Source organism: Camelus bactrianus, chromosome 7 (genome assembly GCF_048773025.1).
Source record: "Camelus bactrianus isolate YW-2024 breed Bactrian camel chromosome 7, ASM4877302v1, whole genome shotgun sequence".
NCBI lineage: Eukaryota > Metazoa > Chordata > Mammalia > Artiodactyla > Camelidae > Camelus > Camelus bactrianus.
In genome coordinates, this window is record NC_133545.1 from 5,564,508 (window position 1) to 5,590,051 (window position 25,544).

Here is a 25,544-nt window from a genome sequence, read left to right on the forward strand (position 1 = left end):
AGGCACAGATGAGGACCAGCTATGTAATTTGCAAGGTCTGGCACAAACTGAAAATGCCCTTTGTTCAAAAATCACTAAGAATTTCAATATGACATCAACAGAGCATTAAACCAAGTGAAGGGCCTTTCTAAGCACAAGGCCCTGTGAGCTGTACTGGTCACATACCCTTGAAGCTGCCTTGACAGGGCTGCATGCATATGAGTCTAGAAGAGAGCCAGAACCACATCCCCTGCTCAAAATATCACCACCATGGCCCACTTTCATTCATTCTTCATATGCCTTGAATGAAACTTGCTCTGTAAGAAGCTGCTTTGAATGTTTTCCTGGTCAGCTATTGCTTCTCTGGGTATTCTGCTCAGGGACACTGGCAAATTCCCTAAAGGGAAGGGGGAAGTGGTTGAAACAGAATCCATGGATTTTATAAGGACTAAGGTGCAGGTCTCGAATGGTAACAGCCTTGAGGCCATTGGCCAAGGGGGAGCATCTGGCACATATCAGTCCAACCCCTAGATCCTAACTTAGGAATGACCTCCCTATAGATTTTTGATAGGAGGGTGGCCTCATATTTCCCCTGTATTATTTACCTGGCCGTACTCCTCATCATTAAGAACTCCTTTCTACTTCTAGCTCTACTGTGAGCCATCTGTCTCTCTGCTGTTCCCCACCCCTACCCCCACAACTCCAGGTTGCTCCCTTCACCCAGAATGCTACTCCATCCACATGGTCCTATATCAGGAGCAAAAAAGATGAATGTGGGAAAGCCACAGCTTCCTTTTCCACATTTTCCTTTTATTCTTTATATCATATACACATGTGGCAATGTGGCTATATATGAATTTTCCAAAAGACTGGAGGTCATCAAAAGACATTTCTTTAAATTCTATAGGAATCCACCTTGTTGAGCTCAGGGCTTTTTCTGCTGCTATGATCTAGATAAATTCAAAGCTGAACTTATCAAGACATTGCAAAAGTAATAATAGGAGATGAAAGGAATGGTTCCTCACATTGTCCAGGCTCTTCCACAGATTAACTATGTAACCTTGGTATATCAACTACCTATTGCTCCCAGAACAAATTACCAAAAATAGTGGCCTAAAACAATACAAATGTATTCTCTTTACAGTTCTGAAAGTCATGAGCCTGAAATTAGTCTTATGGAGACAAAAATAAGGTATCAGCAAGGCTGGTTCTTTCTAGAGGCTCCAAAAGAGAATTTATCCCTTGCCTCTTACATCTTCTAGAAGCTGCCAGCATACCTTGGATTGTTGCCACATCACTCCAATCTCTGCTGCCATCATCACATTGCCTTCCTCTTCCTTTGATCTTCTTGCCTCTCTCTTATAAGGATCTATGTGATTACATCTATGGTCCACCTAGATAATCCAGGATAATCTTCCCATCTCAAAATCATTAACTTAATCACATCTTCCAAGACCCTTTTGCAATAAGGTAACATTCACAGGTTCTGGGGACTAGGACATGGCTATCTAAGGAGCATTATTCAGCCTACCACATTTGGATAAGTTAACATGTCTGCAACTCACTTTCCTAACCTTTAAAATGGAGTTACTTGATAGGGTTGTTGTGAAATTAAATACAGTAGTGTATATAAAATGGTTAGAATGGTACTCAGATTATAGTAAATGATCAATGAGTGTTATCTAGTAGTAGTAACAGAACTCTTGATGCCAGTCTCAGGTCATCAATTACCTTCTTTAAATTCACCTACTGTATGATTTTACATCATAAGTGCCTGTATTAGTCAGCTTGGACTGCCAAAACAAAATATCATAGATTGGGTGGCTTAAACAACAGGAATTTACTTCTCACAGTTCTGGAGGCTAGGAAGTCCAAGATTAACGAACCATCTAATTTGGTTCCTTGGTGAGGGCTCTTCTTCTGGCTTGCAGAACTTCTCACTGAGTTCATACATGGTTAAGAGAAAGCAACCTCTCCAATATTTCTTCTTATAAGGGCATTAATTCCATCATGAGAGCCCCACATTCATAACCTTATCTCAATCTAATCACTTCCAAAATGCCCCATCTCATATCATCACATCTGGGGGTTAGGACTTCAACATATATATTTGGGACCAGGAAACACAATTCAGTCCATAGCATATTCAAATACATAAATAGAACTGAAGACCCTATAGGGAGAAGTAAATTCTTGGAAAACCCTTATTTTATGTTTTCTATCCACTGCAGAAGGACTTGTCCTCCAATCTCGAGAATGGCTGTACATAATTAGCAGACATAAAAGTTCTAGGACTCTATTGATTTCTGGTTCAGCTTCTCTTCCCCTGTCTATGCATCTGAAAACACTTCCTTCCTAAGTCTTCAGAAAAATTAAAATCACAAGCTTTTGCCAAGGAACACCCCTTCCTTCAGCCAGGGATAGATGCAGGGACAGACATTGGGCCCCACCCAGTCTGTCATTTAGCAAAACAATCAAAGAGATCATGAATAATGACAGAAGCCAGGGGTATTGGAGCCCTCCATCTGCTACCAGGTAAAATGATCTTAGTTATTTTCACTTTTCAATAGTCTCCTTCAAGTTAACTACGTGGCTTTTGGATGTTCTTCAGGCTTCTGGGTTTCTCCCCACTCACTCTTCCCCCAAATGGTACCTGCATGAAAAAGAAGATTCAGCACCTTCACAGACTGTCTACCAGGGCAAGAGATCTGGATTATTTATATCCCCACACCCATAAGTCTTTGTTGAGATGGTTTTCTGGCTACCCAAGTACACAAGAGGTACTGCCTTTTGTAGGCTGAGGGTAGCCTTGTAACAAAAGAGACACAGGTGCTGGGTTTAAAAGTGCACTTGGAATTGGATTGCTCAAGGGAAACACTGATCAAACCCTCATAAATTAAATACCATGCCCCAAAAGAGACTTTTACTCTCCTCTCCTTTGATATTTTTGGTGACTCTAATAAATTAACCATAATCATTCAGTCTCATTATCAAACAGGTCTCTGTTTCCTTCTTACACTTGCCTGAAGACTCTGCTATAAGCTACCAGTCAGAATTTGTGTCTCAAACAGAGACTCAACATCTCAGAGCTTCATGGAAAAACCCGTACTAGGTACTCTGAAGCTAGTGTTACTTCAACAAGTAGACTCTTAAGATCAGGTTTCCAAGATGCAAATACTTAGTCAACACTCAGACTGCACCAGTGGAAGGAGCCAGGATTTCCAGGACTCTTTCAAGTCTAGAAGCAGATGTACTTCATGAAATCAGACTCCTGACCTATGATCCAGCAGAACAACAATTAATCACACAACTAATTATGTGGGACTGAATGAACTGATTAAGGAAATGTTATTGAGATCATTTATTTGCAATATTGTTGGTATTATTTTTAATATTCTATTTCTATTGGATCTTTGAGGAAACTCATTCTCCTTAAACTATCTCTAATCCACAACTTACTAGAATATGTATTTGTAAACTAATATCAACTACTTTTAAATGTTATCTGATTTTCACTCACATTCAGAATTCAAAAACAAACACTTCTCCTTAGCCTTTCTTATTTTTCATGACACTATAATCATTTACATTGGTTCCACACAAAAAAATCTATCTTCTTTTTCATGAAGACATAATTAGAAAAACAAATTCTGCATGAAGGCCAAATATAGAGTGATATTTGAGAGTAATTCTTATTTAACCACGTATAACCAGGAATAATGGTTGATGTTCTATACGGAGCTAATGCCTACAAAACCCTCCCAAGAAAACTAACATGATACCTGGCTTCCAGGGTCCTAGTCTCGGGTAGTAAGGAAACCCACTCTGGTGGCCTAGGACCCTCAACAAATTTTGGAGAGCTCAAAAAGAGGGAAAATTCACTTAAATGTATGGGTACAACGTGTAAAATTTATTGGAGAAAGTGCTTGGGTCTTGGTTCTTACACTTGGGACGGAAGAACAAATAGAGACTTTTAAAAGTCTGATTCAAGATTTGTTTTTCAAATTTCCAAACAGAAGTTAATTCTTTGGAATCAGTACCAGTTTCATACTGTTAAGCTCTAGATTTGCTGAGCAATCTCAAGGAGACCTATCTGGTTAATTAAAATTCTTGCTGCATCTATGTAAGGACTCAGGCTGTGCATAGTAGGACCAGTCTTCTAGAGACCAGCTGTAATTGTTGGAGGTTGTTTATGATCACAAGATGGAGAATGCTACTAAAATGATCCAAACTTTAGAAACAGGCAAAAGAGATTACTTTGGATGGAATGCTAGGCTTGACTACTGAGACATTTTACAATCCTATAAGGACCAAGAGGTATTCTGCACATTTTTGTCTTAGACATGCAAATAATTTCTGTCTGGTGGAATATATAACCCAAAAGTTACATCTTATGACTGTCTTGGACACTGACCCTAGATTCGTAAATGCTCTTTAAACTAATTATAATACCTTACTGGGCCCCTCATTAAACAATGAGTTGAGCAAAATCTTTGACCTGTGTTTATTTTACATTTGCACGAGAGTCATGATTTTGCCTTGTGAAAATCACACTCTTAGAAGAAACAGAGGGAGAACTAGCCTGAGCAAAGCCTTGGAGGTAGAAACATATAGGACGTGGGCAGAGAACCATAAGCGTTTGGAGTGGAGGGATCATTACCAGCATTTATTAACAGCCTACTGTGTCCTAGGCACTATCTCTACCATTCTTACAACCATGTGAAGTAGCTACTAACAGGAACTATGGCTGGACATTTAGGTTGAAACACAGTATTAGATTCCTTCTCAAGGAGAGTGGAGGAAAATTGGCCTTGGAAGAAAAGTTGAGCCAGACTGTAATGATTATTGGCCAAGGAATGGGGGCTCTAAGTTTTAGGCAGTAGATGTCTAATAAGCGCCAGTGACGTAAGGAAACTATTTACAAGGGCTTAACCTGCTAACTGCACCTAGGACTGGAAGAGATCAAGGTATTTCACTCTTAAACTACATCCACTGTCCCCTTTTTGCCACATATTATAGGTTGAATTGTGTCCTCCACAAAAGACAGGTTCAAAGCCTAACCCCTAGTACCTGAGAATGTGCCTTATTTGGAATAGAGTCTTTGAGATGTTATAAAGTGAAGATGAGGTCTTTAAGATGGGCCCCAATTCAATGACTAGTATCATTATAAATTGAAGGAAATTTGGAAACACAGGGAGAACACTGTGTGACAAAACCAGGTAGAGACTGGAATGATGCAGCTACAAGCCAAAGAATGCCAAATATTTCCAGCAACCACCAGAAACTAGGAAGAAGTAAAGAATCCTCCCCCAGAGGCTTCAGAATGAGCATGGTCCTGAAAACATCTTGATTCTAGACTTCCAGCCTCCATAGCTGTGAGACAATACATCTTTGTTGCTGTAAGCCACCAGTTTGTTACAGCAGGCCTTTGAAACTAATACTGCTTTTGGTACCAGGAAGTGGATTGCTGCTGTAAAAAATAGCTAAAATGTGGAAGTGGTATTGAAATCGGCAAATGGATAGAAGCTGGAAGAATTTTGAGGCACATAATAGAGAAGTCCTAGACTGCCTTGAAGAGACTGTTCTAGGAAAATGAATATTAAAGGTGCCCCTGGTGAGATCTCAGATGGAAATGAGGAAAAGTTTGTTGGCACTGGAGGAAAGGTGATAACTTGTTATAAACTGGCAGAGAAGCCAGCTGAATTATGTTCTGTTGTTGGGTGGAAGATAGAACTTGGAAGTGATGAATTTTAATATTTAGCTGAAGAGAATTCTAAGCAAAGTGTGGAAGCTGCAGCCTGGTTCCTTCTTGTTGCTTATAGTAAAATGCAAGAGGAAAGAGAGTGGCATAATGCATCTATAAGCCAAGAAATACCAAGGACTGCCAGCAACCACCAGAAGCTATGAAGATGCAAGGAAGGATCCTTCCCTAGACCCTTCTGAATGAGCATGGCTCAGCCAACATTTTGAGTTTGAATTCCTAAAACTATAGGACAATAAATTTCTGTTGTTTTAAGCTATGTAGTTTGTAGTCAACTGTTAGTGCAGCTCTAGGAATCTAATATATCATCTTTCTCTTTCCCTTTACCTTTTTTCTTGCCTGCTTTCTGTTCTTCTTAATGATCCAAAAATTCCCCCTTCTGGGTTACACAGTCTGAGCAGTACGAATTTACTAGAATGTCTTCTTCCTCATAACCTACCCACGCATCTGGCCCAGGTGGACCGTGGAAGTCTCCGTGATGAGAAAAGTTGTGACTGTCTCAGGGAAGTTTAGCTTTTGAATTCTCTGGAGAATCTAGCTATGGTCAACAATTTATACAACACTGTCAACGGAAAAAAATTGCACAATCTAAAAGTTGAGAAGTATGTTTTATTCAGCAGACTTTCTGAGGACTTCAAGCCCAGGAGGCAGTCTCTCAGATTGCTCTGAGGGACTGCTCTGAAGAGGTAAGGGAGGAGCCAAGACGTATAAGAGTTTTGCAACAAAAACCAAGTAGAACATCAAAAGATTACTGTTAGTTAAAGAAAACCAGACATCTCAAGTTAGTGAATTTAGCACTTTTCTTTATAGGGAAGATGTAAGAGTCTGGGTCCATTGAAATAATTCCTTTGATATGAACCTCAGCTCTCTCGGGTCAGCGTCCTGTTCTTTCACACACTGAGGGTGCAGCATTGAGGGTGGCAGCAGTGACTGAGAGCTTGGCAGAGGGCAACCTGTTTGCTTCCATCCTGAGTTCCCTCAGGCTCACCTTTCAGATGGCAGCAGAGGCTGATGACTTGATGGCCACAGCATCCATTGACTGGATGAACATTTTTCATCTAAAACACCAAAACAGAAACCAAAAAAGTGTCCCTTTCAAAGAGAGACAGAAGGAATTAAGGCCCAGGAGTGCAATGAAGGCCTCCTGAACTCTTAAGGGGAACAGGCTGACTGCCAGGATAGTATGGGCTGAATGGGTTATAAGAGCACCTGCCTAAAAGCATGTCTCAGTCCCACCAGCAAGAGCCCATCCCACACTCTTATGGAATACCAATTCACACAAAAGAATTGTTTTATCTACCAGAAAAAAAGAGGGGGGATTATCCCTCTAAAATAAGACAAGATTTAATGCATCTAAATATACGGGAGACTTCTCCTAGGCTACACAGGCAGCATAGGATTACCAACTCTGAGTAGATTAGCAGCAATTAGCATCCTTCTGTTGGCCCAATGACACTTGTCTTATTCCAGGAGCTTCGGTCTTGGATTCCCATATTAGAGACTCTGCACTGGATCTCGCCATGTATATACGAAATCCAGCCAGTGGAAAAGTGTGTAGGTCTGATTCTGCCACTTTCAAGGTCTATGATTTGGGAGGAAAACATACCCCTTCTGAGCCCCATTATCTTTACAGATAAGATGATAAGGAGGTATTACATTATTTAAGTTTGATGCCTACTGTGTAACTGTATCATACTCTAATATTTGGGCCTCACCCAATGAGAACAAATCCCCAGACTCTCCTACTGGCACGAATCATGAACCCTGGCCTGATTACACACACTACTTCTCAAATGTTGGTTGGTTATAGTTACAAACCTCCAGCAGTGATGCAGTGAACAGTGGTCCCAAAAGGGAGACCACGATGTGGGGGGACCATTCCTAGAGCTCTAGGCTTGAGGGGTCTGATGTGGGGACTGACATTGGTACAAGCCCTCTTCACCCAGTATTCTTGGGTCCTGGGGGTCATCAGAGCAACGGATGGTTACAGACAGTTACAGGTATCAGCTTTGCTTATCACTTGGCACCAGTAGCCAAGAAAGCAAGAAGCAAGGAAACAAATTTTTCTCCCAGTTTTCTACTACTCTCAGGAAACCTCCACTTCCCTTCCTTATTTGCCTACCTAGATTTCTTAGCCCACACCTTCAAAACCACAGTGTTTGCTTATATACTCCCTGGATCCTTAGCCATTCCATGATACTAATGGTGGAAGAGGCTGCTTAGGAGAACAGGAGTTGAGAAGAGACTTTAGAGCTGCCATAACCATCTGATGGAATTCAAAAATATGTCCTCTTTCTGGGATTTGCAATTTAGTTTGCACAATTTCTGTTATTATCTTCATTTCTTCTTTTTGGTTTCGATTTGACAACTCTTGTTGTTTCATTTCAATCGTCCCATAAAGAGAATGTTCTGAAGTACTTTCTTACTAATGGTAAATATGATAAATAAAACTTTAACAAGGGATAAAGGAAAATCTGTAATGTATATCTCAGCATATCACAGCAAAAACTTCTTTTTGTTTCCCATAAACCCCTATATTTTCAAGAAATGGGCAACAGGATGACATTATAAATTCACCAGTGCAGAAAAACACGCAACCAGCCTCGGTCGCAGACATTTCCTGCCACGACTCCTCCTTAGTCTCTTATTCATCACTTGAAGTTGTGGTCACAGCACAAGCTAGAAAGGCCAGATTACAGGACCCATGTTCAACACCCGAATTTTTTAAAAAAGGTACAATCATCACATTGATCTTGATCATATCCACTGAAGTGTTCAGAGAGGATCAGAAGAGAAAGGCTGGGCCAAGAAGAAATCTCACCATAGAAATCACACTGACCTGTCTTTAGGCTCCTCTTCAGACCCCCACTCAGGCTGGCCTGGCCTGAGGATGAAATGGAAGGGTTTCCCTCTGAGTCTCCAAACCCACATCAGGGCCTCATTCAGAGCAGGCATGGCAACATTTTGACTTCGACATGAACGAAACAAAATAAACTCTGCTCTAAACTGGAATAGGTGCGTCTGGATGTCACTATCTTTCAAAATTCTAACAATGAAGTTTTCAAAGCCTAAGTAGCTAATAAACAGCCAAGCAGCCTCATTGTTTCTGACTACTGTTGACCATGAACAAATATTACTTGAAAATAGTACTTCAATGACTCATTTCTAAGCTTTGAAAGACCACACATGACTATCTGAAAATATAAGGAGATACTAGCATTTCTCTTACCCTCTGCAAGTATAACATATTTGCATTATCGGAAAACCAAAGAGTCCAGGTAAAATAGCAATCTGGAAGACAATGGCACCTGCCACTTAGGTCCCCATTTAGCTACTACATTTCCTTCCAATACAATAAAGAACAACAAGAAGGGAAAACTAAACTATGCAAAATCCATGCACTCAACAGGAAGGAAGAAGAGGGGAGGTAGCAGCGTGGTCAAAGTTTAATCTAAAACTACTGACATGATTTCCAACTCCAGAAAGCATCGTGAGGAACCCTGCAGACCTATTGCTGGTGAGACAACCATAACTGGTGGAAATTACTTTTTTAAAACAATTGCAGTCTCTAAAAGTTGTCCTAAGATCTATAGCAAATGAAGAAATATTTATTCATAAAAAAGTCAACTGAATCTTAGTAAGAACAGTGAAAGTCTGCATCATACTTGACCCATGACCTTCTTCCTTCTTCCTCAACCCACCCTTGGTTCTGCTTGAAGGGAGCTCCATTCTGGGCAGGGGTGGCCAAGGAGATGAGACTTCCTCTCCCACCAGCTAGCTATCTGAGTATAGTATCTTACCAATGGGGGAAGGCTGGTAACATTTCCCATCTCCTCCAGCTCTGAGCTGCAGAGACTAAACTCCTAGTGAGTGCAGCCAACCATACCCCAATCCTCCTCTATTCATAGGGGAAAGGCTCTACCCCAGGAATGACCTGTCCCAATTGCCTATGCTCTAGCTCCCTCATATGATAGAGGTTCCATGCTGAAAGAGGCAAATTGAGAAGACCAGAGGCTACCATCCCCTGCTTTGGACCTGGTGCTGAGGCTCAAAGATTTTGTCCAGGAAGAAAGGTATTTCAAAGTTTCTGTTATGAAAACTCCAAAGCCCTCCCCAAAGGAAATAATTATTTGAAATAGAGTATGGGAAGTTCAAGTCAAAGTGTACTCTGAAAATAATGAAGATTTTAGTGGTAAGCAACTTATAGGAGACTGGCAACCCTATGAGAGCCATAAGAGAAACCACAGGCCAACAAGTTTACCAGCAAGACCCAGAAAAATAGACAGGTAAGAAGAGTCCTTCTAGGTCAGAGAAAATCTGAAAGACTGGCCACAAAAACTACCCCTGCAAAGGAAACTAAATTTAATTAGATCAGACTGGAGCAATTTATGTCCATAGGCATTGTCAAAACTGGAGTGCAATCAACAGGCAATTAGTAAGACTAACAGCTGGGTGTAATACCAACAGAGACACACAGACTAACAGAGAGATTAGGGAAAAAGATATTCAAAGAGAACACTGCTAAAACTATTGTCATCTCAGGTGACTATACCCTGGCTGTGCCCTCTGAGGAGCAATGTCAGAAATTTCACACTGCATGGGAAATTTCACCAGAATAGTCTAGCCAAGGCACTAAACAAATATGGAACAACAGCAATTCAAGCCCCAGAAAAGCAGTAGGTGAATCAATATCCAGAGTTTCTACACTGTGTTACCCAAAATGCCCAGTTTTAACAAAAACTACAAGACATACAAAGAAACAAGAAAGTAGGACAAATATACTTGAAAAATCAGGCAACAGAAAACGCCTATCAGAGGGCCCAGATATACGACTTCAGATGGGGCTTCAGAGCAGCAATTATAAATATATTTAAAAGAGCTGAATGAATTACACTTAAAGAAATAAAGGAAGCTATGATGACATTATCTCATCAAATGGAGAATGTCAATAAAGAGGTAGAAATTTTTTTTTAATGGAAATTCTGGAGTTGAAAAGTATAACTGAAATTTAAAATTTTACCGCAGGGAGCTTAATGGCAGATTTGAACCAGCAGAAGAAAGAATCAATGGATTTGAAAAAAAAAAAAAAAGAATCAATAGATTTTAAAATATAACAATTATAAATTTATGAACTTAACAACTGAGCCCCAAAATACATGAAGCAGAAAATAACAAATCACAGGGAAATACGCTATTCAACAATAATAGTTGTAGACTCCAACACCCCACTAAGAAAGTCAACAAAGAAGTAGAAGATGTGACCAACACTATAAATCAACTAGGTCTAACACAAGAATATTGCACCCAGCATCAGCAAAATATACATTCTTTTCAAGTACACAAGGGATATGCTTCTAAATAGACTACTGATAAGACCATAAAACAAGCCTCAATAAATTTAAGAGGCTTGAAATCATACATAGTATATTCTTCAGCCAAAATGGAGTAAAAATAGAAACCAAAAACAGAAAAAAGGGAAATTCAGTAATATGTGAATATTAAACAACACAATCTTACATAACCAATGAGCCAAAGAAGAAATCAAAAGAGAAATTATAAATACTTTGAAATGAATGAAAATAAAGAAACAACATAGCAAAACTTCTGGAATGCAGCTAAAGCAATTTTAGTGGGGTATTGGAGTCTACAACTATTATTGTTGAATAGCGTATTTCCCTGTGATTTGTTATTTTCTGCTTCATGTATTTTGGGGCTCAGTTGTTAAGTTCATACATTTATAATTGTTAATATAAATGCTTCAAGGAAATTTTATAACTGGAAATACTTATATCAAACAAAGAAGAAAGATCTCAAACCAGTAAGTTAATACTTCATATTAAGGCAGTAAGAAATTAAGAGCAACCAGAAGTAGAATATAATAAATATAAGAGTGAAAATTAATTAACTAGAATATAGAAAAACAATATGGAAAATCAATAAAACCAAAACATGGTTCTTTGAGAAGATCAACAAACTGACAAATCTCTAGCTAGTTTGGGAAAAACACACACACACACACACACATACATACATACACATATACATATATGGATGGAGAATTAAATTACTAAAATCATGAATGAAAGAGGAAACATTATTACTGAGCTTACAGAAATAAAGCAATTATAAAAGGAAATAGTATGAACAATGTCATGTCCCACAAATTAAATAACTTAGATAAAATAGACACATTTATAAACTACCAAAGCTGAATCAAGAAGAAATAGAAAGTCTGAATAGATCTATAACACGTAAGATATTCAATTACTAATAAAAAAAAATTACTAAAAAAAACCCCCACAAAAACCTTGGCCCATATGGCTTCGCTGATGAATTCTACGAAACATCTAAGAAGAATTAATGTCAATTCTTCACATACCCTTCCAAAAAATAGAAGAGGAAGAACACTTCCCAACTCATTCCATGATGCCAGTATTATCCTGATACCAAACAAGAAAAAGACATCACAATAAAACTACATACCAATATATTTTATTAATATAGATGCAAAACTCCTTAACAAAATACAAGCAAAGGGAATCCAGCAATATATAAAAAGGAGTATACATCATGAAAAAGTGGAATTTATCCCAGAAATGCAATATTGGTTTAACATCTATTAATGTAGTAAGCTATATCAATCATATAAAGGAAAAAAGTTATCATTTCAATAGATTTAGAAAAAGCATTTGAGAAACTTGAACAGCATTTCATAGTAAAAAACACTCAACAAACTAGGAAGAGAAAGAAACTTCCACACATGGTAAAAGGCATTTGTGATAATTCTATAACTAGCACCATACTTAATGACTGAAAGCTTTTCTGCTAAGATTAGATATAAGACAAGGATATCTGCTCTTGTCGCTTCATTTCAACTTTTATACCAAAGGTTCTAGCTAAGGTAATTAGGTAAGAAAAGACACTGTTCAAAAACAGGGTGAAAAGGAATGCAAAGACGGTTCAGCATTCACAAATCAATTAATGTAATATACCAAATTAACAAAATGAAGAATAAAAATCAGCTGATCATCTTAATAGATACAGAAAAAGCATTTGAGAAGATTTAACATCCTTTCATGATAAAAACTATCAACAAACTAGGTATAAGGGAAACATATCTCTCATAATAAAGGCCATATTCAATAAGCCCACTGTTATACTCAACAGGGAAAAGCTGAAAGCTTTTCCTCTAAGATCAGGAAAAATACAAGTATGCGCACTCTTGCCACTTTTATTCAATATAGTAGTGGAAGTCCTAGGCAAAGCAATTAAGCAAGAAAAAGAAATAACAGTCGTCTAAATCAAGAAAGAAGAAGTAAAATTGTCTTTATTTTCAGATGACATGATCTCATAGAAAAATTTAAAGAATCCACACACACACACACACAAAACCCTGATAAGTAAAAGCAAATTCAGTAAAGTTGTGGGATACAAAAATCATATACAAAAATCAGCTGCATTTCTATACACTAATAATGATTTATCAGAAAGAGAAATTAAGAAAACAATCCCATTTACAATAGCATCAGAAAGAATAAAACACCTAGGAGTGAATTTAACCAAGGAGGTAAAAGATCTGTACACTGAAAACTATAAGACATTGATGAAAGAAATTTAAAGACACAAATAAATGAAAAGGTATTCCATGCTCATAGATTGAAAGAATTAATATTGTTAAAATGTCCATCCTACCCAAAGAGATCTACAGATTTAATGCAATTCCTATAAATGGTGTTTTTCACAGAAATAGAAAAAGTAATCCTAAAATTTGTATGGAAACACAAAAGATCTTGAATAGCCAAAGCAATTTTAAGAAAGAAGAATAAAACTAGAGGCATCACACTTTCTGATTTCAAACCATATTGCAAAGCTATACTAATCAAAACAGTATAGTATTGACACAAAAACAAACACATAAAACAGAACACAGATCCCAGAAATAAATTCATGTATATATGATTAATTCGTTTATTACAAATGAGCCAAGAATATACGGGAGAAAGAAGAATGTCTTCAATAAATGGTATTGGGAAAACTGGATAGCACACGCAACAGAATGAAATTGAACTCTTATCATACACCACACACAGACATGAATTCAGAACAGCTTAAAGACATGAACATATGACCTAAAACCATAAAACTCCTAGAAAACATAGGGCGTAAGGTCCTTGACATAAGTTTTGGCAATGATTTTTTTTATTTGACCCCAAAAGCACAAACAACAAAAGCAAAAATCAGTAAGTGAGACTACATCAACCTAAAAAATCTCTACACAGCAAACAAACAAACAAAAAAACCAACAAAATGAAAAGACAACTTATGGGATGGTAGAAAATATTTGTAAATCATATATCTGACAAGAGGTAAAAATTCAAAATGTACAGGTAACTCATACAACTCAGTAGAAAAAAAACCAAACAATCCAATTTTAAAATGGGTAGACAAACTAAATAGACATTTTGCCAAAGAAGACATACAAATAGCCAAAAGGTACATGAAAGTGTTCTTAACATCACTAATCATTAGGGAAATGCAAATCTCAAATCACAAGATATCACCTCATGCCTGTTAGAATGGCCATAATCAAAAAGACAAGAGATAACAAGTGTTGGTGAAGATGTGGAAAAAGGAAACCTTTGGGTGCTAGTCATGGTGCAGCCACTATGAAAAACAGTGTGAGGTTTCTCAAAAAATTTAAACTAGAACTACTATATGATCCAGCAATCAGACTTCTGGATATCTATCTAAAGAAAATTAAAACAGGATCTTGAAGAGATATCTGTACTCCCATGTTCATTGCAGCATTATTCACAACAGCCAAGATATGAAAACAATCTAAGGGTCTGTGTATGGATAAATAGACACACGCGCATACACACACACATGCACACACACACACTAGAATATTTTTCAGGCATGAGAAAGAAGGACATTTTGCCATTTGCAACAGCATAGATAGACCTTGAGGGCATTTACTAAGTGAAATAAGTCAGAGAGAGAATGACAAATACTGTATGATATAACTTTTTGATGTGGAATTTTTAAAAGCTGAACTTCTAGTAATGGAGAGAATAGTGTTTACCAGGATCTGGGGAATGGGAGAAATAGAAAAATATTGGCCAAAGGGTACAAACCTCCAGTTAGAAGATGAGTAGGTCTGGGGATCTAATGCACAGCACAGTGATTATAGTGTAATTCTGTATTATATACTTGAAAGTTGCTAAGAGAGTAGACCTTAAGTGTTCTCATCACCAAAAAGAAATGGTAATTATGTGACATGATGCAAGTGTTAGCTAATGTTATGGTGGTGATAATTTTGCAATATATAAGTGTATCAAATCAATACATCATGCACTTTAAACCTACACAATGTTATATATCAGTTATATCCCGATAAAGCTGAAGGAGATGCAGGGGTGGGGGAAATCAGGTGCAGGTCATTGGGATTTGGGGTCTTTACTAGAGATAATGAGCTGGCAAGAATGGGTGAAAATCAGACCCTAGCCATTAGCTTCAGATTAAATTAATCCCCTCACTGCATACATGGAAAGTCAACTCCAGACAGTTGAAGTGAGTTAGGCAAGATCACATAGATTGTTAATGACTTAACAACGTCCAGGGCCCATATTGAGACAGGCTGGGACCTGAGACCTGGGACCCTTTGCTGCAGTGCTTACACCTGGACAAACATCTCCTCGAGCAACAGAATACAAAGAAACTAGAAGGGGCTAAAAATAACTGTGTACATGTACAGTTGGGGCAAATTATTAACAACAAGATACAAAAAGACCAAAAACCCAACTGCCACTTCTGAGGTGTTCAGAGCAAAAGCAGGGTACTAAGCATGATTTCTGCACACAGCATCACCAAAGGGGCGGGCAGACCACCTCAGCTACCCCTCTGGCCCAACCAGTAGATCCGCCCCTACCCTCCCCATTTAAAAGACCAGCTCACCCCAACTCAGGGAGCGAGCAAGGGAACATGTTACCTGTTTTCACTCCCTCGGGCTGCAGCACAAGTCCCAGTAAGTTACCTGAATTTCTCATCTGGCCTCTTATCAATTTCTGATTAAGGGGTCCATGAACCCTGGTTGGGAACAGTATCACCAAAATCCTTCTCTCCACACAATGAGTAGCTATTTTACTCATCCTTCCCATGACCCTGCTGAGAGGAGAAACAGTAACTTGAGTTGGAGGTACCAACAGAGATAGATGGACTGAACCCTATATAAAAATTTTCCATCTTCTCTCTGTTGTCCTATTTTTAATAGCTGGGAAAGCCTCCTTTTCTTTCAGAATGATAAGATTTTGTATATGATGTTCTTGGCAGTTGGGACCACTTTGGTGGCATTGTCCACACTGATGTCAGTCAGGGATTCCTATCTTGCAGAAGGAGACCCTCAAGAGGCCATTTTAGAGAAAAATGACTAAAAACCAAAAGGCAATTGGACATTAGATTATTGGTCAAAGACCAGAAATGAAAAGAGGCCTCAGAAACCTAAAATGCTCTTCTCCTCTAAGGTTATAGCTCCTGTTGGGGACAAGATGCTGGTGTCACAGGAAACTTTGGAAAACATTACCATATCCCAAAGCAGCGGGTGGGTTTGCAGTGACAACACGATATACCCACTACCTCACTGGTCAGTGCTTCTGTCTCTTTAAGTCATCACCACTGGGCCCTCCCTCCCTGAGCTTCCTGAGCTCTGAGAGGCAAAGTGACTTCCTCCGTGTGTTGGGAGGAAGCAGCCCGCTGCGGCACCCACTGTCAAAGGACAGGCAGCAGGTTGGGAGCTCCCCGGAGTCTGCGTTAGAGCCCATCACCAATTCTGCAGGAAAGGTGAGCCCAAGGGAGGAGCCAGCCAGGGAGTAGGAACTGGGAGGAATAGGAAGAGCTCTGCCTGGATGAAGCTTGCTGAGTAAGCAGCTACATTTTAGTGAGTATGAGAAAGGGGTGCAGGACCTAGAAAGAGTAACTTCACACGTCCAGGTCTGTAAAGATGCTCTGAGTTTCAAGTGGAGAAAGTTTAGAAGAAGTGGTGAGCATTGTCTGCAGCTCTGGAGTGCACACACTCTTGTATGGGACTAAATTCTCTCTCCTTCCCTACCCACCCACCCCAGATAAATAAGAAAAGTGTTTGCTAGAACTCCTGCAGAGAACAATACACACTTTAGAAGGCAATAAACACTTCCCAAATGCATATTCAGCAAAGACAAAAGATATTGCTGGGGACACATAAACCAATCTAACTTCAGAACAAGTTACAAAGTGAAAGTTCTGTGTAGATCTGAGCTGAACCCCCCCCCCCCAAACACTCCACAGTCCTTAGCGCTATCTATCCACTGTAAGGCCTTGCAGGAGACAACTAAGGTTTTGAACATGGTCCTCATCCCTTGCCCTACACATGTCCTTGAACATCTGCTCCCCAGTCCAAGCTGATCTGGACTCTGGGGGCTGCTGTGCCATCTTACTTTCCTCATCTCTCCCGTATAATGAAGGGGTGGGATTAGGATAACTGACTGAAAAACTCAGGTTATGGGCTGAATGACTTAGAATCAATTGGTGCAAGGAGTACTTTTTTTTTTAAGTACAAATATATGAATAAAATTTTCTAAGAAATATACATTTTAAATAATCCTCTAAGTAATTCCAAAAGATGCCAGGTTCAAGAAGTGCTGGACTAGCTAAATAAACTTTGATCCCTTGGAGTTTTAAGACAAAGGAGTCTACAAGCTTTACATTTTCCAATAACTAGACACCTTTGTAACCCAAGATTTCAGCTGTTAAGAACATCAGAAGAACTTGTCAAATTCCATTCCAAACTTTGTGGGAAGTTCCAAGGGGCCGACCTGAGAGTTCTATGGATTTTCAGTAACACACTTTATCATTTCCATCTTTTACAACAATTTGCTTGCTTTAGCTAAATTCTTGCTCTTTGCTCTGAATTTTGTGGCTGTTTCTCCATTTCTGCTCTGGTGTTAATTAAGGGAGTTGGTTGATTTTCACACACAAAATAACCAATCACATTATGTGATTTGCCCGTGGGGTGCACTTTACTGAAGGCTTTGGTGAGGTGACACGAGAGTTACTGCAAATATATGAACAGCTTTGGATTGAGTTCTAGGCAAATCTGTCATCTGAGTCCTTTGGTCAAAGGCAGTTTATTCAGCCAACCTCTGCCTTTGATTTCCTTTGTGTGTGGTGCCAATGGGGGAGAACACAGGTTGCTGTGGGAACCAGGTGGACGACATGAGGAGGTAGAATTTAAAATGTTCGGTGAGGCCCAGACAGGACTCAGGCAGAAATGAGAGAGGGGACAAATGGTCGTAGGAGGGAAAGTACAAGGTGGGTTGGAAAAGGCCCTGAAATCTGTTGTTTGTAAAGTAGCTGATTGGGTGGGGGACTAGGTGGAAATGAGGCTGGAGAAGGAGACCAAGTAGAGACTGTACGCTTGTGTTCAGGTGCTCTTGTGATCAGGCAAACTTGACCACAGAATGTTTAATTATATTAAGTGATGTTTGACTGGTGTAATCGCTTTACTTTGAGAAGCTTCAGGTTTGGAGATAAGAACAATAGGAGTTGGAGGGGAGTATCCCAGTTTCTCTAGCACACAGATCATATTTAGACTTATTTGTTCATTACTTATTTTTAATTGAAGTGTAGTTGACTTACAATATTATATTAGTTTCAGGTATACAACGTAGTGAGTCTATATATTTAGATTATGCTCCATATAAATTTAATATAAAATATTAGCTATATTCCCTGTGCATTGCATCTTTGTATCTTGTTTACTTTATACCTAGTAATTTGTACCTCTTAACCCTCTTCCTCTATCTTGTCCTTCCCCCCACCCCTCTCCCCAATGGTAACCACTAATTTTTTCTCTGTATTGGTGAGTCTGTTTCTGTTTTGTTATATTTATTTGTTTGTTTTGTTTTTTAGATTCCACATATAAGTGAAAACATATAGTACTTGCCTTTCTGTCTCTGACTTATTTCACTAAGCATAAGACGCTCCAGGTCCATCCACGTTGTTGCAAATGTAGAGATTTCATTCCTTTTTATAACTGAGTAATATTCCATTTTATATGTATACCACATCTTTATCCATTCATCTATTGAAGAACACTTGGTTTGCTTCCATATCTTGGCTATTTTAAATAATGCTGTTATGAACATTGGGTTGCATGTATCTTTTTGAATTGGTGTTTTGGTTTTTCTCCAGTTACATACCTAGAATTGGAATTACTGGGAAAAAATTAATATATAAAGTTTCCACATTGACATAAAATAAGTCATATTTCCCCTTTGTTCTTTGCATTTGGAGGCCCTGAAAGACAGAACCCAAAAACTCCCAAATGTCCCCACAGTTTCATTCTGACCCCAGACCAGGCTCTCCCAATGTCTTCCCTAAATTCTGATACTCAGGGGATGGCGGGAACTATGAGCTCTTCACTGTGGCGTCACCAGCTCCTTAGACTTTGCCTGACACATTGTACATAATTACATCAATTTGATGAATAAACGAGTGAACAAATGAATGAATGAACCAACAAAGTGTGTTTGGGACTCTTTCAGGTAATCATGAGAAGACAGAAGACCACACGAGGTGAAGAAAGTGCCTATGGTAAGAGCATATCTCACAAAGTGAATCTGCCCCCAAGTGTGAGCTCTGGGTAATAAGGGAAATGAGCTAACTTAAGACTGAACAGAGAGAAATCCAAAAGTTTCTCGATGCTGGGATGAAACAAGAAGAGCACTGGCTTTGGTGTTGGACCTAGATCTCTGCCCCTGCTTTGCTGTGAGACATTAAATTCTTTGACTAATCTTCACCTCTGTTCCCAAAGTAAAATGAATAAACCTACTCTGGTCTCCACAGAAGGGGATGTAGAGGGCATCAAATCATGTGCTGGAGGGAACATGATTCACCAGGTAGAATGTGTTAGAGAACAAGGGTGGAGAGTTAAACAGGTATCTTACTAGGGAGCAGGTTTAAGAGAGAGGAGAGGAGGAGGAGGAGGGAAAGAGAGGGAGAGGGAAGAAGAGATGGTTTCATCTTATCCTCCCAACAACCCCATGAGGACAGCTCTGTAGTACTGATCCCATTTGTGCAGAAGACGTTTAACACTCAGATTAAGCAGCTTCCCAAAGTTACATCACTGGCAGAGGGTGAGGCTGTGATTCAAACCCAGGATGTCGGACTCCAGACAGCCCTCACTGCCAAGCCCAGGGTACCTCCTGCCTTTCTTCAGTGGGAGGGCATCTGGGAAAGTATAGCAGAGGCCACTGAAGTGGTCCAATAGGGACCAGGTCTGCACAGTGTGGATGACAGATAATGTCAGATGGAGGAATGACCTGTATTATAGAGGGGTGTCCTCTAGAGAAACGTTCACCAGGTGCTCAAGCACCTACAGGTGCATGTGTGAGGCCAAAGAGGGAAGAAATAGATGGAAAAAGATCCCCCAGAGTTGACAAATCTCGGACCAGGTCACTCAGTAAAGGTCTGATCCACAAAGCACAAGTTGAAGGCATTCTGCTCTCCTCTGTTCAAAAGGGGCCCAGGAGACCAGGTACCAGGCAGGACATGTTGCTTTAAGGTTCGGAAGCTCACAGGTAATTGGTGCTCACAGGTTTAGAAGATGACAAGGCGGCGGGGCAGGAGCCCAGGCTGCTGCTCCTCCTGGCTGGGAAGACGGGGGCAGGGAAGAGCGCCACGGGAAACTGCATCCTGGGCCAGAAGCACTTCGTCTCCAGGCTCGGGCCCACGGCGGTGACCAGAACCTGCATGGTGGGGAGCTGCAGGTGGGCCACGTGGGACATAGAGATCATTGACACCCCAGACTTTTTCAGCTCCGAAGTCTCCCAGACAGACCCCGGGTGCAGGGAGAGAGGCCGCTGCTACCTGCTCTCGGCCCCCGGGCCTCATGTCCTGCTGCTGGTGACCCAGCTGGGCCGCTTCACCGCCCAGGACCAGCAGGCCTGGAGTGGGGTGAAGGCGCTGTTCGGAGACGGCATCGTGGCACGCACCATCGTGGTCTTCACCCGCAAGGAGGACCTGGCGGGGGACTCGCTGCAAGATTATGTGCGTGACACGGAGAACCGCGCGCTCAGGAAGCTGGTGGCCGAGTGTGGGGGCCGATTCTGTGCCTTCGACAACCGAGCCACCGGCGCGGAGCGGGAGGCGCAGGTGATGGAGCTGATGCGGCTGGTGGAGGGCCTGGTGAGGGACCACGGCGGCGCCCCCTACACCAATGATGTGTACAGCCTGGCGCAGGCCCTGGGGGGCACTTGCTCTGAGGAGAGGCTCCGCAAGGTGGCAGAGAGAGTGGCTGCCCGCGCGCAGAAGCAGCAGAAACTCTGGCTGTTGGCCTGGCTGTGGGAGTGGCCCTGGATAAGGTGGAGCCTCGGCTTGGCCATCCTGCTGGGCACAGTGGCCTTGTACCAGCAGATCTCCAGGTACCGTCCTGATGACTTGATAAGGTCAGTCCTGAGACTGTAGATAAGACTTTGACCCATTAACTGATCATCACATTCATCTCTGGTGCTCTGCGCCTTCAGGGCCCATGTCCTCTCCTTTCCTCTCTCACCTCGCCTAATCTACCAGCTTCAGAGTCCTTCCAGGTCCCATCTCCCACCTGAAACCTTCCATTGTGACCTGGCAGTCCCTTCCTGAAGCCAAACAGCCACTGACCTCAGACTGCCTTTGATTCTCTCCTGGCATTGAATTGTCTTTGCTCCTGACAGCAGATGAGGAACATCGGTCCTCTCATTCCCAGACTCCCCACAGGACCAAGGACAGAAGCATCACAGAGCAGAGCCTGTGTACAGACTTGTTGGTTTGAATTGAACTGAATCGAATAAATAAATATCCTGGACAATCACACTGTGTTAAAAGAAATTAATATCTGTAGATGTCTGTTCAGCTGCCTTATCTGCCCACTTAACAAAATGCTACTGTCATTACTAACCCCACCTATAAAAACTATGCACCTACACACTCAAGTGTGTGACGGTAAGGAGAGAAGACATTGGAGCAGACCTGCCCATCTTTACCAGCAGGGGAATGTCTCCTTGTGCATCCCCATTCACACCCCTCGGCAGCTTGAATGTGGATGCTTCTGCAAGTTCCAGGAGACCATCACTAGACACTTGACTTCCTAGGGGCCATTGAGAAAAGTCTGCAGAATGTCTCCTTCCCAGGAGAAGTTTTCTCAGTGGCTTACACAGTCACAGGGTAAGTTAGGACATGCTTTTCAATTCAGGGATAAATCAAAACAATTTAAGAGGTTTAGAGATTTTTCTTTTATTTCAATCTCAAAATAAAGGATAAATAGGTCTTTGTGGGCTGAGAACCAGTGATATAATGATAGGGTATAGAGTCATCTCCTTCTGTCCTATGCCTATCTGGGAGAACCAGCTCTCCAGCCCAGGAAAAATGAGCCGGTTAGCCTGTGTTGTCAGTCCTAACTGTGCCTCCCTATCTCTCCACCTACACTTGATTTGTCCCCACCGTCTTCACACGCAAACACAAGCTCATCTCTGATACAGCTGTGTAATTCCAGATCTCTTCCCTACAGCATCCTCTGCCCACTGCCTTCACAGCCAGAGATTCTCGGGTCACTGATGACCTCAGATCACTAAAGAGACCTGTGAAAAGAGAAAATGGTCTGCAACAGCTGAGCACATATTGGAAAGCGAGGCTCACGAACCCTGCATAGACGCCACTGCAAACACTTACAGGAACACCAATGCCAAATGCTGAGACCTGAAGTTTCCTCAGCTACAAAGGTCATTTTGATTTAAGGGGTTGTGTGCAGATGCCAGCAGAGGCCCTGAGATGAGATACTGATTTGGGTCTTCTTCACTTTTCAATATACTCTTGGAGTAAACAAACAAAACCCCTGCCATTGTCACTCTGCTGAGAAAAGGGAGGGTCACTGGTGAAAATAAATGTGAAAATAGAATGACAAAGTGTTAGGGGTGAGCAATGAAAGGTTTTAACCCGTGACCCAAATAATGAGAAACATTCAATTCTTGCTCTTCCTTTGGGGAGGAATGAAGCCTAGGAAGTTCCTAAGTGACTGTGATTGAGCTGATAGGAATGTGGGGTGGGACATGCCAGGGATCCCAGAGGGAAGACAATTGCCTAGTTCAATATACATCCCACTAAGGCTGGAACCCAGTGTACACTGGGGAGGAGAGGGCATTATAGGCAGTGTGTTGGGGGCTGCATATATACAAGATAGACACAAAAGGATAATGATGCCATGAAGAGTATCTGAAACAGATAACTAGATAAAAACAACAGAAAGAGCTGGGACAACTGGATTTCCACAAGCAAAATAATGAGTTTGGATCCTAATCGAGCATTATATAAGAATAATAACCCAAAATGGATCACAGACCTAAGTATAGGCGTTAAAACCACAAAACCCTTGAAAGAAAACACAAGTGTCAATCTTCATGGACATGGATTGGGCAATAGTTTCTAATATATGACACCAAAGACACAAACAACCAAAGAAAAATAGATAAATTGTATTTCATCAAAATTAAAAAATTTTGCCCATCAAAGAACACTATCAAAAAAGTGAAAAGACAACCTACAGAGTGGGAGAAGATACTTGCAAACCATATATCTGATAAAGATCTAATATCCAGAATATATGAAGAACTCTTACAACTCTCTAGTAAAAAGACAAATAACCTAATTTTAAATGACCAAAATATTTGAATAGGAATTTCTTCAAGTAAGGTACTCAAATGGCCAATAAACACATAAAAAGATGCTGAACATCATTAGTTATTAGGGAAATTCAAATCAAAACCAAAATAAGATACCACTTCATACTCACTGGGATGGTTATAATTTAAAAAACAAAAAGAAAAGATGAATACTGATAAGGATGTGGAGAAATTGAACCCTTAAACATTGCTGGTGAGAATGTAAATGGCACACCTTCTGCGGGAAACAGTTTGGCATTTCCTTCAAAAAGTTAAAGTTAGAGTTACCATATGACTCAGTATTTCCACTTCCTAGGTATATATCCAAAAGAATTGAAAACTTATGCTCATACAAAAACTTCTACATGAATGGTAAAGCAGCATTATTCATAATAGCCAAAAGAATGGAAACAACCCAAATCAACTGACATACGGATTAACAAAATATGGTGTATTCATACAATGGAATATTACTTAGCCATGAAAAGGAATGGACCACTGATACATGCCACAGTGTGAATGAAAGCATTAGGCTGAGTGAAAGAAGGCAGATACAAAGGCCACATAAATATGATTCCATTTACATGAAATGTCCAGAAACTGGAGTGGGCTAAGGAGAGTGTCCTTAAGAGGGTTTTAGCTTCAGTTCTTGTTCTCTGTTAACATTTATATTCAGTTTCACTTTTTAAGCCTTTCTCCCCTCGTAGGCCTTGAATTGTGTTCCCTAAAAAAAGATATTGAAGTTCTAACCCCCAGTACCTATGAATGTGACCTTATTTGGAAACAAGGTTTTTATAGATTTGGTTGTTAAGATAAGACCATTAGGATGAGCTTTAATTCATTACAACTGGTATCCTTATTAGAAGAGGGAAACTGGACACAGACACTTGCAGAGGGAAGACAGTCATGAGAAGACAGAGGCAGAGATTGGAGTGATGCTGCTACAAGCCAAGGAACACCTGCGGCCACTAGAAGCTGGAAGAGACAGGGAAAGTTCCTCCCCTACAGTCTTCAGAGGGAGCATGGCCCTGTTAACACCTTTATTTTGGACTTCTAGCCTCCAGAACTGTGAGAGGGTAAATGTCTGTTATTATAAGCCACCCAGTTTGTGGTACTTTGTTACAGCAGCCCTGGGAAACTACTATATCTTTCCTGTTGTGATTCTCTCTTCTTAACCCTGGTCAACACAAAATAATTACATATTGCTTCCATCCAGGGAGATGCAGTGGCAAGTCTTACATAAGTGTGGGTAAGCAGGGCAGTAAGAGGCAAGCTGCCCCCACATCACTCTCCTCTGAGGATGGCATGGTGGTGGCAGCAATGACCTAGGGAGGACATTAGTCCTGGAGGCCAGCTGCTGACCAAAACCAAAGCAAACTGAGGCTCACTGTAGAGCTGAGTGACATTCAAATGAAGGGTAATCATGGAGTGGCTGATATGGAAAGACAAACTCAGAAACACCAGAAGACTTTTACTCCCTAACCCTAAATACATAGTGGAATGGGGAGTGAGATGCCTGGATCCTACTACTCTTTAGACAGGGAAGATAGAATTGGCAGACTCTTAAGAGGTACATCATGCTCGACCTCCGTGGTGTTACAGGATCATCTCCAGATTTTTTTTATCAGAAATCATGGAAATCAGAAGGAAGTGACACAATATTTTTCAAGTGTTGAAAGAAAGAGCTGTCACCCCAGAAATCTGTAGCCAGAGAAAATTTCCTTCAAGAATGGAAGGGCAAAGGGAGTGGGAATAGCTCAGTGGCAGAGCACATGCTTAGCATGCACAAGGTTTTGGGTTCAATCCCCAGCACCTCCATTAAAAACAAAAACAAAAACAAAAAGAATAAAAGAATTAGAGGGCAATCAAGGTATTCTCAGATAAAGGAAAGTTAATCAAGGGTATTTATCACTAGGAGATCTACTCTAAAAGAATGACTAAGGGAAGCTCTGGAACACAAAGGAAAGAATTAAAAGAAGGAAACTTGGAGTACCTGAAAGGAAGAAAGTAGCAAAAATATGGGTAAATAGATTTTCCTTCACATCTTGAGTTTTCTAAATTATGTTTGATGGTTGAGG

At 40.5% G+C, this 25,544-nt stretch overlaps 1 protein-coding gene across 1 annotated transcript; it reads left to right on the plus strand.

The window, feature by feature from the left end:
• The first annotated feature begins 16,471 nt into the window (after positions 1-16,471).
• Positions 16,472-21,623, plus strand: LOC105068861 (GTPase IMAP family member 1). Its single transcript, XM_010954826.3, has 3 exons — positions 16,472-16,579; positions 19,321-19,369; positions 20,373-21,623. The coding sequence occupies exons 2-3, from the start codon at positions 19,327-19,329 to the stop codon at positions 21,239-21,241; spliced, it is 912 nt and encodes a 303-aa protein (XP_010953128.3). The 5' UTR covers positions 16,472-16,579; positions 19,321-19,326; the 3' UTR covers positions 21,242-21,623.
• The last annotated feature ends 3,921 nt before the right edge of the window (positions 21,624-25,544 follow it).